At 39.6% G+C, this 15,597-nt stretch overlaps 3 protein-coding genes across 4 annotated transcripts; all 3 read left to right on the top strand.

The window, feature by feature from the left end:
- Positions 1-1,716: 1,716 nt before the first annotated feature.
- LOC141820789 (sulfate transporter 3.1-like) lies at positions 1,717-5,416 on the top strand. The gene is made up of 12 exons (XM_074708176.1): positions 1,717-2,050; positions 2,147-2,354; positions 2,445-2,616; positions 2,727-2,792; positions 3,435-3,548; positions 3,652-3,768; positions 3,856-3,982; positions 4,073-4,359; positions 4,453-4,643; positions 4,729-4,808; positions 4,901-4,977; positions 5,067-5,416. Exons 1-12 carry the CDS (start codon positions 1,717-1,719, stop codon positions 5,238-5,240), a joined length of 1,947 nt encoding a protein of 648 aa, XP_074564277.1. The 3' UTR covers positions 5,241-5,416.
- Positions 5,417-7,547: 2,131 nt separating this feature from the next.
- Positions 7,548-12,584, top strand: LOC141839277 (F-box/kelch-repeat protein SKIP30-like). 2 transcript variants are annotated; one of them, XM_074726994.1, is made up of 2 exons: positions 7,548-7,673; positions 10,997-12,584. In XM_074726994.1, the coding sequence occupies exon 2, from the start codon at positions 11,056-11,058 to the stop codon at positions 12,097-12,099; it is 1,044 nt and encodes a 347-aa protein (XP_074583095.1). In that variant the 5' UTR covers positions 7,548-7,673; positions 10,997-11,055; the 3' UTR covers positions 12,100-12,584. The 2 variants fall into 2 exon arrangements, with proteins under 2 accessions (XP_074583095.1, XP_074583102.1); XM_074727001.1 differs by having other exon boundaries at positions 7,556-7,673; positions 11,021-12,584.
- Positions 12,585-13,477: 893 nt separating this feature from the next.
- LOC141843364 (uncharacterized) lies at positions 13,478-14,406 on the top strand. Its single transcript, XM_074731447.1, has 2 exons — positions 13,478-14,130; positions 14,174-14,406. Exons 1-2 carry the CDS (start codon positions 13,668-13,670, stop codon positions 14,254-14,256), a joined length of 546 nt encoding a protein of 181 aa, XP_074587548.1. The 5' UTR covers positions 13,478-13,667; the 3' UTR covers positions 14,257-14,406.
- The last annotated feature ends 1,191 nt before the right edge of the window (positions 14,407-15,597 follow it).

The following is a 15,597-nucleotide window of genomic DNA, read 5'->3' as shown; positions in this document are numbered from 1 at the left end:
TCAGCATCTTTTTCTCCCTCTAGGATTGATAAATAAATTTGTTTGTACTTCTAAATCTACATACGTGGTGCCTAATAGACACTGTAAAACTTTAAAGGAGTTTGTAATTATCTTATGACAGTACTGTAAATTATCTCATTTTTTTATTGACAGATTAGTTAATTGCTGAATCTTCAAACTACATTTTTTCAGAGCATAGATTTAAGAGAGTTAAATTTAACAATTAGGCTTTTCTAATTGACCTTAGTTTCAAATGTCACCATAAGCATTATCATGTCACTCTATACACAAAATATTCCTTCAAAAAAAGAGTGAAAATTTTGCCAACATACATCTATTTTTCATTAATTGTTTAATGCCCTACTCTACACCAAGAGGAATCTCTTTCTTTCTTAGGTCATGGACAAAATCTATCTCCTTGCCATTAGCTGAAGGATAAAGATGCTTATCTGAAGGTAGGAAAATGTCACGATATCGAACAAGTGTGTGTTTTTATTGTCCTTATAATATATATGGTTGTGTTAGAGTATACTCTTATAAGCAAAGTAAATGAATTGGACATATATATGCTTTCTACTATAATCATTAAGTATTCAAACTAATAATCATAGAGAATCAAATATTATTTCTCTATTTGTTGGAGGTGAGATTGTATATTTAGGTCCACGGATGATTGATTTGCTTTTAGATATCATAAAGAGATGAATCCAATGGAAAAGACAAGGTGTTCTTATAAAGTGAGAGAAAGTGATCAAGTATGACAAGCTAACTAAGGTTGGAAAATAAAGTCCTTTGGAGATATTGTTTGGCTTGGAGTAGTCGTTGTGATAAGGACTAAATTGAAGAAGGAGATTAATTGAGCACGCCTCTACTAGGGTTTGACCACTTTCTAGGTATGGCACTACAAGACGATAATATATCTTATACATTCACATGAAGCATCCAATTATACATCCATAGACCCTAGAGAAATCAATAAAATCAATCTTTACCCACCATCTTCTCTACAAGAACAATAGAGTGGTTAAAGAAACCACAAGGAAACATTAATGATTAGAGGAGAAAGGAATGAGAATTAGCACAATTCTTAATCAACTAAGGAAGAAGATATGATTTCAAAGAAATTAAGATGCCTTACAAAAAATTATAGGACATCATTATTGATTGAAATTAGAGCATTAGAATATGGTGTAAAGTGGAGTTGAGATTAGTTTCTCTCAGACCCAAGATTATAAAAGGGTTTACATTCATATAAACATGATTAAGACAGACTCCCTTAATTAATATTAGTTTTGAGGCCTCTCTTACAGTTTCGACCATGATTAGAATTACTGAATAGATTGATCATACTGGTATAGGTGAAGACACGTGTCCAAGTGGCAGGAGGCGAACAAAATTGCATGCCGCCTTTTGCAATTGAGATGGCGTGTTTCTCGTTAGCGCGTCACTGCTACAAATAGATTCCTCCACGCACCTTCTTCCTCCAACCAGATCTCTCCACGTGAGCTCAGTGGACGTTTACTCGGTCCTTGATAGCAATAGCCACTAAGTACCTGCCACGTATCCTGTCCCAGTCGGGACCCATATGGCACCTCCACTGTGGGAGTGCGAGCTCATCTCTCTATATAACGAACCTTCCATCCTTTGCCTCTGTGCTAAACCTGTTCTGTACCTACTCTTCTTCTTCCTCCTCCGATTCGATAATTATTCAGTCTCATGGGGAATGGGGACGTGGCGTTTCCGGCGGCGACGGAGTTCGCTCGACGGGTACCGGTACCGCCGGCGCGGCCCTTCCTGGACACCTTCAGGGCCAACCTGAAAGAGACCTTCTTTCCCGACGACCCGCTCCGTCAGTTCCGCAACCAGACGGTTCCCCGCAAGTTCATGCTCGGCCTCAAGTACTTCTTCCCCATCCTCGACTGGGCCCCCACCTACTCCGCCTCCCTCTTCAAGTCCGACCTCATCGCCGGCATCACCATTGCCAGCCTCGCCATCCCCCAGGGCATCAGCTACGCTAAGCTCGCCAACCTACCTCCCATCCTCGGCCTCTGTAATCCACTCATCCTCCCATCCATCAAACTCTGATTTTTAGTGGATTATTATATTAATCATTTGATTTCCTATTCAATTCGTGAACATGCAACAGATTCGAGCTTTGTGCCGCCGCTGGTATACGCGATGATGGGCAGCTCCCGCGACTTGGCCGTGGGCACGGTGGCCGTGGCCTCACTCTTAATCAGCTCCATGCTGGGGAAGGAGATCTCACCGGTGCAGGACCCTGCATTGTACTTGCATGTAGCTTTCACCGCCACCTTCTTCGCCGGACTCTTCCAAGCTTCTCTCGGCTTGCTGCGGTAATTAATATATATGATGCTTCTCTTATTTCTACCTGAAACTAGTTATCAATTAGCTTCTGAATTAAAATGGTATATTAATTGTTGCAGGCTCGGTTTCATAGTGGACTTCTTGTCCCATGCAACCATAGTGGGGTTCATGGCAGGAGCTGCTACGGTAGTGTGCCTTCAGCAGCTGAAGGGGATGCTCGGTCTTCAGCACTTCACCACCGCAACTGACCTCGTATCTGTTTTGCAGTCAGTCTTCTCTCAAGTTCATCAGGTTCATTACTTCTTCTTCTTTCCTTTCAATTGTTTACTTCTCCCAAAATCTCAATTTATCTGGATTGAGGTCTCTAAGTACTGATCACGGCGTCTCTTTTTCTGGTGCAGTGGAGGTGGGAAAGTGCTGTGCTGGGGTGTTGCTTCCTCTTCTTTCTTCTCGTCACTCGTTTCTTCGTAAGCATCTATATTAACTTCACCTTCCTAAACCAAAACGATATATAAGTAATAACTTAATAATCACGTTTCTTTATCAAGCAAATGGTAGAAAAGAAAGTTTAAGGACTTCCCTTGCGTCCATAAGGGACACAAACCCGTGACTGCATGCCAATTATTGCATTGGTACTTGCTGTCATCGTTCCATCCAGAGAACGTTGTCCTCTTCTTCTTGCCCATCGACTCACTCTGAGATCTACCCCTAGTTGATTAATATTGCAGTTCGAAATATATATACATTTTTTACACTCATAATTGAGTTTAAAAGCTTCTTAATTTCTTATGGCTTGGATTATTTGAATTTGATATGGTAAGTACGTACGTACGCTTGATGTGGTTTAATATATATTCGGGTTCTTTAGCAAAGCTAAAAGGAAATTGAGCTGGCTTAATTCCAGCTTTAAGGAGAAGGATTCCAAGGATAAGAATCCAAGTTTAAAGCACTGTTTTCTTTACTGTACTACAGCAGTAAAATATGAAAGCATAAAAACTACTATCTGATTGCTTTGTAGAATCTTAACTACTTACTGTAAATAAGTTTGGTTAATATATCGCAACAAAGTTTAATAAATAAACATATATTTGTTTAATTTGAATAAACAGAGCAAAAGAAGGCCAAAGTTCTTCTGGGTGTCAGCCGCTGCCCCCTTGACTTCTGTAATACTTGGAAGCCTTCTGGTGTACCTCACTCATGCAGAGAACCATGGAGTTCAAGTGGTGAGCAATCCTTGCCATCTTTAATTTGATCTAGACGAATTAATTAATCACCAGTTCCATTCCATTTAGTTATACCTTTAATTTTGTTCCTGCATATTTGCAGATTGGGCACCTAAAAAAGGGTTTAAACCCTCCATCAGCAACCAGCTTGACATTCATGCCACCCTATATCATGGTTGCGCTTAAGACCGGGATCGTCACCGGCATCATCGCCCTCGCCGTAAGTCCAGCTCTTTGTTTGATACATAACTCAATCTGATGGAACCAATCCACAACTCGTAACTGTGTTGTGCTGATATATATATAGGAAGGTATTGCAGTCGGAAGGAGTTTTGCCATGTTCAAGAATTACCACATCGATGGTAACAAAGAGATGATAGCTTTTGGGACGATGAACATGGTCGGATCATTGACCTCATGTTACCTAACAACAGGTGCTTCCCACCCCAAACTCATCTAAGAACTGGACTTACTTAGTGTGACCTGTTCTTAATTACTGATGTAATTAAACTACTGGTGTTTAGGACCATTCTCACGGTCGGCGGTCAACTACAACGCCGGTTGCAAGACGGCGATGTCCAACGTGGTCATGTCGGTCGCGGTGATGATCACCTTGTTGTTCTTGACGCCGCTGTTTCACTACACTCCCTTGGTGGTCCTCTCTGCCATCATCATCTCCGCCATGCTAGGGCTTATCGATTACGAGGCGGTGATCCACCTGTGGCACGTCGACAAGGTTGACTTCTGCGTTTGCGTAGGCGCATATTTGGGAGTTGTCTTCGGCAGCGTTGAAATAGGCTTAGTCATCGCGGTATGTCTGTAGTCAAAACACGTGCTCCAACACAGCTGTTGCAGGGTCAAGAACTCAAATCTTGATTCATCCATCTACTCTGTTCGACTCCAGGTTTCAATCTCCACGATGAGGGTCTTGCTCTTCGTTGCGAGGCCGAGGACCACTGTGCTCGGCAGCATCCCCAACTCGATGGCGTACCGAAGAGTCGATCAGTATCCGGCGGCACAAAGTGTTCCTGGAGTCCTCATCCTTGGCATCGATGCTCCTATATACTTTGCCAATGCAAGCTACTTGAGAGAAAGGTTGGTTTTGCATCGATCATTCAGTACTTCAATGAAATTACAAATACACAGCATCATCAACAAACTGGTGTTCTATGATTGATAGGATATCGAGGTGGATTGATGAGGAGACAGAGAGAACCAAGGGGGAGACTAGTTTACAGTACTTGATCCTGGACCTGGGTGGTAATTAGCTCAACTTGTTTTGGCTCAATTACCTTTTTCTCTCTCTCTTTGAAAACTTCAAAAACATAACATTTTATTTCCAATTGTTGCAGCTGTTGGCAGCATTGACACCAGTGGAATCAGCATGCTGGAAGAGGTGAAGAAGATTGTTGATAGAAGTGGCATTAAGGTACTGCAAATATTGTGCCATCACTAACTAATTTTCTGTGTCCATAGCATGCTAATTTGATTGTTTCTTTTCTCTCTGTTTTGTTTCAGCTTGTGTTAGCAAACCCAGGAAGTGAGGTAATGAAGAAGCTGGACTCGTCGAAGGTCCTTGAAGGCATTGGCCAAGAATGGATCTTCCTCACTGTTGCTGACGCCGTCGCGGCCTGCGACTTCATGCTGCACACTTGCAAGTCGAATGGTGCTTCATGCGAGAATGCTGTTTAGATTGTGCAGTAAGAAATGTTGGAGATGTTAGGGTTAAGTAGAGGTTTGCGATGAAAGAATTTTTTGGTAATCCTTTGGCAAGAGATGGAATACTGTAAGTTGTACTACTTAGGATGGAATGTAAGTATCATGCCTGTGTTATGTTGTGGAGGGAAATAATCATGGTAAAAACTCTTCGTCATTTTCTGTCAGTGTTTCATTCAACTACAGAGCTACAGATTTTAACAGGAAATTGAAAGAACAAATTGACATGATAATTATTCTCAACACTTGATTTCAAGATGAAATAGATAGTGTACTTCAAAGGTGAACCTCTTGGAGAAATAGATAGTGTTAAAGGAGGAGATATGATTCTTGAAGCGAGGATAGTCAATTGTCTTCACTTGCTCTTATCTCAGGGTCCATGGGCATATCTATCTGCCGTCCTTATCTTGAATCTTATTTCAATATTAAGGTTTAGTTATTTGTGTGAAGCTCAGTGAATGGAAAGAGAAAAGGAATCTAATTAAGCTTTCATAAAATCAAATCTAATGACTTAGAACAAACTAGACCAACATAGATGAATCAGAACAAACTAGATCAAGAATTAGCTAGTTAATTCACTGTCAATCTCAATGGATTGAAACAAAAAAGAAAGCTAAAAGCTCCATGAAATAACTGAAGCTTCAAAGTTGAATGAATTAGAACGAAGTAGTTGATCAAGGACCTAACTTTAAACACAATTAATCCTCACTTTATTAAAAGTTAAAGTGAGATCCATAGCTAGCCCTTTCAATTGCTCAGTTGCTTAGCACTACGCCTTCTATGATCATCTGCTCTTCCCGACATTTAATAGAGCAGAATGCACGCAAGTACCTGGGAACATCAGGATCAACAATCCATTTTAGAGATAAGTTGATTGAAAGATGAATAGATCACGAATGCAATAGATTTAAATAGTTCTTTTCGCATCAAAATTTACGCTAGCTCTTGGAATCCAGTTGACTTTTACAAGCTACGAAATTTCACATACATTTGGTAATGTAGCTGAAAGCTCATCTCATATAAAATGAAGTTTAGGGATTTCATGCATGCAAGAATCTGCATGTCCTGATTATCATAAGTGCACGCATGATATAATACTTTATATTTCACTTAATAGAATGCTAGCATATATTACATTTCAATTATCAGATACTTCAATTTATCATCATAAAATACATTGAACATCTTAATTAGAAAATATTTTGCTAAGGGTTGAAGACAGTTTAATGGTGCAGTTTGGCACTCTTTTTAGTTACAATTGAACATCACGAATGTATCTAACTATTGAACAATGTAGATTGATTTAAAAGATTCAGTTCTTTGCTTCTTGGCAATATATTGAAAAACTTCACAAAAGAACACAAGAAAAGAAATTGCGAAAATGGAACAAGTAGTTATAGTTAAAACGAGAATTATACCCAAACATGAACACCGGCTTCTCGTCTCTAATCTGGTTCTTGCAACGGAAGCAAACCCTATAGAACTCATTCCACGTCGTCTCCACGGAGGCAGGGCGCCGAGACCCCGGATCGACCACAACCACGGATTCCGCTGTCAAGATTTGATCCTTCCGATCCGGCGTCGGCGATCCACGCGGCCGGGGCGCTCCTCGATCTCCGTCCTGCCGCATGATTTTAAGCGGCGGCGGCGATGGCTGGATGCTCTGCTTCGCCGTCGGATGCAAGGGCTCGTCCGCCGGGTCCTGCGCTAGGCCGGAGGTGGAGGCGGGTTGCGGTGCGCCAGGGAAGCTCAGCAACCGGTACCTCTTCATGACTCCGTGGGTGGATGAGAGAGAGCGGCGACGGCGTGGAAAGAGGAAGGTACCGATAAAAAGGAAGGAAGATATTTTTAGGGTTTGATCGACGGGATCGGGGTGGCAAATGAGAAGCGGGCGGAGAGGGAGAACACGCACCCGAGTGTGTGTGTGTGCATATATATAAGCTGCGGTCAGTTGCGCCTGAGAGGCTCAACAAAATTTTGAGAGTATTTAAAATGCTATAAAAAAATTATTTATTATTTTTTAAAAATGAGTATTTATCTCATTTTGCATATATTTATACGAATAAAAAATAATGCGGTACAATTAATAATCATCATTATCATTAATCATCTGCTTAATGCGAATCTTGAAACATCAACATCATCCTAATCTTCCACACAACCTCGCCATCAACTGGGGGCATCTGGCCGCTCGCACGAATATTGGCACAGATCGAGCCGTCCGTTTGCTCAGGGGCAGTTTTCGAGCACCACGTCCCCTTCGCATATGCGCATATCCGCTATCGGATTGCAATTGACGTTTGACACGCCGCTCCTGGTTCCCCCAGCTCTTCCTCTGTGTCCTCGATCGATCGATCGACCTCCAAAGCGAACGCAATTTCGACGGATCCGGCATTCGATCCATCCAAGGTACAATCTTTCTCCCCCGCGAATGGTTTTTTTATTCCCTGCTGAGCGAATTGAAGGGAAAGTTGGGAGTTTTCGTTTGTTCTTCGCTTCTTTTCGGTTCGATTTTGGCTGCCCCATTTTGGGATTTGAGTATTAGTGAGTGCTGGTGGTCGTTGAGCTCTTCATTTTGCGGGGAAGATTTGGCGGCTGTGGCGAATTGGTCTAATCGCGCTTTCTTGAAGAGCGCTGCTTATTTAAGAATTGGGGTTTGGTTTTCCGCGATGCGGTTGTGCCTGTGGCCCTTGTGGATAGATTTGCTTTTCTAATAATTTGATTTGATATCTTATCTCTGCTTCTTGGTGCCTTGCGGAGGGGTTCTTGGATTGTCGTCCTTCCCTCTTGTTAGGTTTCGTCACTTGAAGGGTGTTCTTCTCTTTTCGTCAATTATTTCAGGATATGGCTATTCATAAAATCTTGTTTCACCTAAACCCCTTTATGTGCATTTCCCTACAACCCCAACTCCACTGGGGAATAACCCCCGCCGCGCCCCCCGCCCCTTGCAAAATCTGATGAGCTCACTGAGGAGTTCAACTCCTGTATTTTCCCATGAAATTGCATAATAAATTAATCATAATCCACTTCGACAAGAACAAAGGAACCATCTTTTTCTCTGATCTAAATTCGATATTAAACTACAGCTTGACATTGGTAAAGAAGATGGGATTTTTTTTTTCTATTATCCTGCACCTTGTTGGTCGCAGCTTGGAATCTGAATACTCCTTATCTTCTTCTCTCTGTCTCCCTTTTTTTATTTCTATCGTGGCTTACAAGCAATTTAATATTTCTCACTAGGAGCAAGACAATGTGCAAGAGTTCTTGTTGAGTGAGTTATTCTTGATGTCAAACTCATATTGATAAAAGTGAAGCCACAGTATACTCAAGATAAGAGTATAAACTTAGGGCTTTCATTTATTAAGTTTTATGTGAAATCATGTACACTATAATAATCATAAGTTTTTGTTTTACTGTAAGAGGAACAAATAACTTCTAGGTACGGGATTGCTTTAGTGATGTCCTTTTGAATCAGCCAACGGGATAGGAGAGAGTGAGTCATTAGCTCTCCTTCATTTGTATTTACTAACATTATGTCTATACACAAACTCATATGAAAATGACTTGAGAATTGGAAAATAATTCATATAAAAATTGTTTGTACGAGGATCTCTATTTTAACATGCAACTGAAAACTAATATTTGGGGGTCATTTGGTATTATGTTTAGAAGAATAATCATGGATGCTATTTAACAAGACAATTAATGAAAAGACATATATACGATAAGGAGGATTTACATATGAGTCTTATTGACTTAGGAAAAAAATCTATAATAGTCCCTAAAGAACCTATTGTGGTACATTTTTGAGAAAAAAGGGTCAATTAAGGATATGTAGTAACAAAATTACTGTGATGGAAATATTTTTACCATAATGTTATTATTTTTGTTAGAACTAATAGGAGTTAGATGAATAATTTTTTAAATAGCTGTAGGTTCACATTATGGATCAATTGTAAGTTTTAATCTTTTCACATAGTGGTAGATGAACTAACCATTTTTTTTCAAGATAAATCTATTTTTTATGTTGCTTGTAGTTGATTTGGGTGCATTGTAACTAGATTAAATTTGAAGCTTGAATTGACTCTTTGTATTCCACTTGTAGTGAATTTTGGGTTAATATTGCAACTATATTTTTGAAGCTTGAATTGTACAAAAAAGCTTTAGGTTTTAAGATAAGTAGAAACAATTAAATATACATAATGTAATTTCAGTAATAAGATAAAAAATTATGAAATAGTTATGATCAATAGATATGAAATTCCAAATATTATGAATCTATTATTCAATAAGAAGGGGGATATTGATGAAGTATCATTAATTGAACAAAGAATGTATGGTGAGAATGGAGAGGACTTTATGGATTCTTTTATGAACATTGTATGCTCTTAGACTATATGGAAAAGTTTATAACACTATAGTATGACCCACCATACTTTATGGATCAAAGTATTTAACTATTAAGAGATAACACAAAAAGTCAATATAGCAGAGCTGCTAAAGCTAAAATGGATATGTGGCTTTAGTAAAAAAAAGATAAAATTAAAAATACTAGTAGCCAAGAGCAATTATATGTAACTGAAAGAAACATTAAAATGGGAGAAATAAGGTGAGAGAGTAGGGTCATGTTCATGGAAAACCAATAGATTGTAGTTAGAAGAGTTGAATTGAATCTATTAGAGTGGAAATTATTAGTATAATGGTAGTGGGAGTCAAAAGAAAACATTAAAATGACTTAAATATTATTAGTGATGTAGTCTAGAGCTCAATGGAGGCATAAGATTTATGCACCTGATCCCAAATAATTTGGACAAACTGGCATGATGAAGATGAATTTCTCTGCTTATTTTCTTACAATACAAGTAGATTTGTTTGATTAATAAAAATTGTAGAACTGTTTCCTGTATTTATTATATACAGTTAACACCAGCACTTCGTACTATGTAAAAAAATGAAGAACTAGTGTATGCCTAAACTTCAGGTACTATGTTAATTTTGATCATTTTTAACTTCTAAAAAATTTTCTTTTGTATACTAAGCATCAAACTAAACTAAAATAGTCTGTTATACACAACTACATGGTAACCAGCTTGATGTTGGAGAAAAGTTTTTCTTCAGTTCGATCAGTAAGCTAATCTTTCATTACACTAAGTATAGCAATATTTTGTATTCGTTTGTAATATTGTGGTATAGTTTTCTTTTTTCTTATCGTGGAAACAACCTCTTGCAATGCAAAGTAAGACTGCGTACGATAGACTTTTCACCAGGACCTCGCATTTGTGGGAGCTTCGTGCACAAGGTTGTTTAATACAAACATCATGAAATAGGCATAAGATAGATTAATATAAACATCATGAGTAGACTCATAAGTAGGGCATTGGGTCATTTAATATAAACATCATGAGTATAAGATTCATGAGTAGGACATTCTTTTTCTTTATATGGAATCCATATCTCCTACAAATAAGCATAATGGATTTGATATAAACACCATTAGTTACTTTGAAAGTATAAACTCAGCATTCGTTGTTTGGGGGAAATGCTGATGAAATATAGTTTCTACTTAGGATTCAACTCCAGAGGCAACTGGTTTCTATGCTTTGTCCGTGATCCTCTTGTATATCATGATGACATTCCTTTTTCATTCAATGAATCAGACAATCTAATCAACAGATCTTTTAGTATCTGCTTCTTTTGATTGATATTTGAATATTAATAACACAATCTTTCAGGCTGAATTTCACCAAATGCTTCAGTTTGCTGTGTCAAAATACCTGAGCAACTAGACACTATGTCACCTCTGATTGATGGTCTCCCAGATGAAGTTGCTGTCCAGTGCTTGGCACGAGTACCCTTCTTCTTCCATCCTCAATTGCAGCTTGTTTGTCGTTCTTGGAGGGCTGCACTTCGAAGTCCTGATATATTCAAGACTCGTCAAGAAGTTGGTGCTTCAGAAGAGTTACTTTGTGCCTTAGCATTTGAGCCTGAGAACATTTGGCAGCTCTATGACCCTTTACAAGACCATTGGATAACTCTGCCAATTATGCCTTCAGAAATCAGACATCTAGCTCGTTTTGGTGCAGCATCTGTTGGCGGGAAACTCTTTGTTATTGGAGGAGGCAGTGATAGAGTCGACCCATTGACAGGAGATCATGATCGTATCTTTGCTAGTAATGAGGTTTGGTCATACGATCCACTTCGTTTTGAGTGGACACGACGATCACCTATGCTTGTGCACCGTGCAATGTTTGCCTGCTGTGCATTGAATGGAAAGATCGTGGTAGCGGGCGGATTCACTAATTGTCGGGAAACCATAACAAATGCTGAGATTTATGATCCTCAATTAGACAAATGGGAACCCCTTCCTGATCTCCATCACTCACACAGTTCTGCATGCTCTGGGGTGGTCATTGGGGGGAAGATGCACGTCTTGCACAAGGGATTGTCAACAGTTCAGATATTGGATTTTGGGAGCAAAGAGTGGGATGTGGCAGACTATGGTTGGCTCCAGGGCCCAATGGCTGTGGTTCAAGGAGAGCTATTTGTTTTGAGTAATGGTTGCATCTCTAAACAATGTGCAAAGAATTTACCTGAAAGAGTGGTATCGTATGCATCAGAATTTCACAGTCGTATTGGATTTGGGATGATTGGAGTGGGTGATGAGATCTATATCATCGGAGGAGTGATTGGGCCTGGTCCCAGGAACCAGTGTATAAAGCAGCTATCTGATGCTGATGCATTGAACATTAGAGCAGAGAGGCTGGCATGGCGCAGAGTATCACCAATGAGCCATTGCTGCGGCAGCATTCTGGGGTGTGCGGTGCTCAGGATCTAGTTATCAATTGTCTGATGCGTTGTTGTCGGTACCTTCCTGAATAGCAAAAGATACTCGACTAGAATCACTCGGTCTCATTGCTTGTAATATGTAATCACTGGGCTCCTGCATTTTTGTGTTGCCCTACTCCCAGCCAGCAGCATGCAGCAACGAGCTATAACACTGTATTTTGGGTTGTCATTGCCCACCGAAATCAACTCTTCCTGAGATTTCATTGCAGATCAGAATCTGTAGGTCGAGAGTGGCTGGAAGCAACTATGTGCTTGCTGGGAAGCGATATGGCATTGGCTATACAAATTCATGGGAGAATGATCAGTGAGCAAATCATCCTCTTCACTTGGGAAATTTACAATCACTCTTTTACTTTCATTTTTTTTCCTTGTCCGTTTTGTTATTTCCCTAAGCAAGATGTGTGCTGTGGTGATTTGAGCCTTTATCGAATTATGTAAATTAACTGATGCTGTTGAGTGCTTGACTTGATTTTCTTTCCCTCTTTATCTTGCTCTGGCGTCACAATTAAGCTCTGCTCTGCAATCTCTGCTGACAATTGCTAGTTTTACTTTTACATTCTTTTCTCATTTTTAGAATTTTATCTATAATTTTGTCTATATATATTAAATTTTAATTTGGTCATATTCTAATCTTGAAGATCACACAATATTAACTATACATATGTATAGGTGTGGCTTTGACGAAGTAGAGTTATGATTAATTATAATTTTTTGATTTATTTTCTTATAGATGATCGTAATATCAATTGTGTAGGGCTATTAGGATAATATCAATTGTGTAGGACTATTAGGATGACGAATTTTATCTTTTGTAAAAGAAAAGTGAGTGCATGGATGCATCTAATGGACTTTACCATTGTGTATATATATATACACAATAATAATGTACTGTATATTCATTTGTGTTCCTATTATTTTTTATTTAAATTTAAATCATTAACTAAATAATAATAATTTTTATAATTTATGATTTAAAATAGTACCCTACCTTTTACAATCACCTTTCTATCATGCTTTTTGAGATAGAGATAAATTGAGAAATTGTAATTGGCCACAACAGAGGAAGGTATTATCTCAATTTCGTTGAAATTCGAATTTTTATTTTTTTATAAGTTATGTTCTCATACTCGTAATCAACTCAGTTATGTCCTAAAAGCTTTTGAGGCTCATACTGAACAGTACATGGGGTGTCGATTAGGCATGTGTTAAGTATATTGTTATAAATTTTACACAATACTCCCACTCTTTCGCATAATCTACACTAACAGCCCTGATCGCAAAGTTTTGTAAAAAAGGCCTAATTTTTTTTAACAATCTACACTTAAAAGTCCTTCACCTGACCAAGCACAAAATAGCTCGTCCCCTCTCATCGCTCTATCGAGGTCAAACATTAGGGTTTGTAGAGAAGCTCGCCCGCACCTGCTAGCGATTCGAGCTAGGGTTCTTTGATTCGATCTGTTGGATGTTTTTCCTTCGATTTTTGTCTCCGTAAAGCGTAAAGTGCTCACCTTTTTTGTTGTCGAGGAGTTCGAATTCGTTGCCGGAGCAGGAAGTGTCATGCCGATCCACCCGATCCCGTCGAGGCGGGGTATCTCCCTTCGCTACGACGTCAGCGCCGTGCTCTCTCCGGCTGAGGCCGTGGCGGCCGCGGCGCTGCGGCAGGCGAAGCTCCGCCGCCTCCCTCACGTCTTCAGCAAAGTCCTGGAGCTCCCCCTCGCCGCCGACGCCGACGTATCCGTCCACGAGGGCCCCCTCGGGTTCCGGTTCGTCGCGGACTCTGCCAGCCTCGACGGCCACGGCGTGCGGGTGCATACGGTGCGGATCCACCCCGGCGTCATGAAGGTGGTCGTACGCAACGGAGCCGCTGCCTGGGACGATCTCGAGCTTGACAGGTGGCGCTTTCGGCTTCCGCCGTCAGCCAGCCCAGCTTTGGCTACTGCAGAATGCAACAACGGAGAGCTTGTGGTGACTGTCCCGAAAGGTGAAGACTCTGAGGAACCCAACGATGAGAGTGGTGGAGATGCAGATGAGGAGGATTGGAAACAAGAGCAGGAGTGGTGGAAATGCAGATGAGGAAGATTGGGAACAAGAGCAGGAGGAGCCTCACAGTCGGGATGGCGTCGGACGGCTTCTACTTGTACTGTAATTCTACTTATTTCCCTAAAAATCGTTTCTTTGATCAAGAGAAACGTCTTGCTACATATATCAGATGTTGTTTCTGTCGCCTTGCAATCACATAATTACAGTTGTTGGATTTTTTGAGCTGCTAATTGATTTCTTCTTGTTGGGAAGCTAACACCTGATTTGTGCTGCAAAATTGTTAGGACTGATCCAAGTAGGATGCCTTCGATCACTTGATGAGCTTATTGAAACATATTCTAGTTTCAAGCTGAGTTGAAATTGCAGCTTCAGTTCTTGTTCCAGTCCATTGAGTTTCTGATTGAAATTTGCATCTTATTATTATTTTTTTCTTCTCTTTAGCTTCATTTCCGATTTCTTTTACAAGGTTATTGTTGTTTCTTGATTGTTTCAGTCATCAATACTTGTTAGCTTATTAAAGGGTTCCTTCATGTGATTAATGCCTTCATCCCTCCATACATCAGTTTATCTATCCCTTGTTTTTGAAGAAAGATCAAACATGTATTTTTCTTGTGCACCTATCAATCAATCAAGAAAGAAACCATAATTAAACATTTCTCCCATTATCGTTTCAGTCAAACCTGAATTGATAATATATGACCAAAGAAGTCTTTCTAACAATACAAATTTTTTCCTGCGAAACAATGTTCCGGTCAAAATTATGCCTTGCTCGAACACACGCATTGTCTTCGTAGTTCTTGGTAGGCAAAGGAATTGTAATTGTTCTGCTATTTAATTTGTACATCGTGACATTTTATCTGTCGTAGTAGAGTTTTATTGACCAATAATATTCATCATGAGATTGCCAATAGGTTTAACAAACACAATCAGTGTGCAGATAAAGTAGTGATGTAATTAAATTACTTGCGTCTCGTTTCAGCTCATACATTATGCTGTGTTTAAGTGAAGATGATGCAATCAAGTAGGTGTGCTATTTCTGCTGTGCATTCATTTGTTGATTGACCTCATCTTCCTTTGGTAGATGCCCAACCGTAGACGCATTAGGTAATATTTTAAGAATGAGGAACGATGCCAAAATTCAGCTCTGTGAAATAATGTGTGCTATTATAAGCCAATATTGCTCATTTAGGCACCTAATCACTAAATGTGCACATCCTTCAGAATTATGTTATAGAAGCCTTCCTTACTCGAGAACCTGCCAAGCTCCTTTGTATTTGAATTGTTTTCAGAATTTTATCTGAATCCATGAAAACTATTGGATCAGGAAAACCAAATATTAGTGCACAAATACATCTTAAAGCAAAATGAATAGATTTGATGCATCTGTAATTGGTAGGATTAACTATAGGTTAATATTAACACTGACACATACAGGTGTTAGTCCAGC

The sequence above is a fragment of the Curcuma longa genome, chromosome 1, assembly GCF_044706935.1.
Source record: "Curcuma longa cultivar G26 ecotype Majalengka, Jawa Barat chromosome 1, ITB_CL_G26_1.1, whole genome shotgun sequence".
NCBI classification, from domain to species: Eukaryota; Viridiplantae; Streptophyta; class Magnoliopsida; order Zingiberales; family Zingiberaceae; genus Curcuma; species Curcuma longa.
Note: the sequence above shows the minus strand (reverse complement) of the source record. Positions and strands in the feature narration are given on the sequence as shown.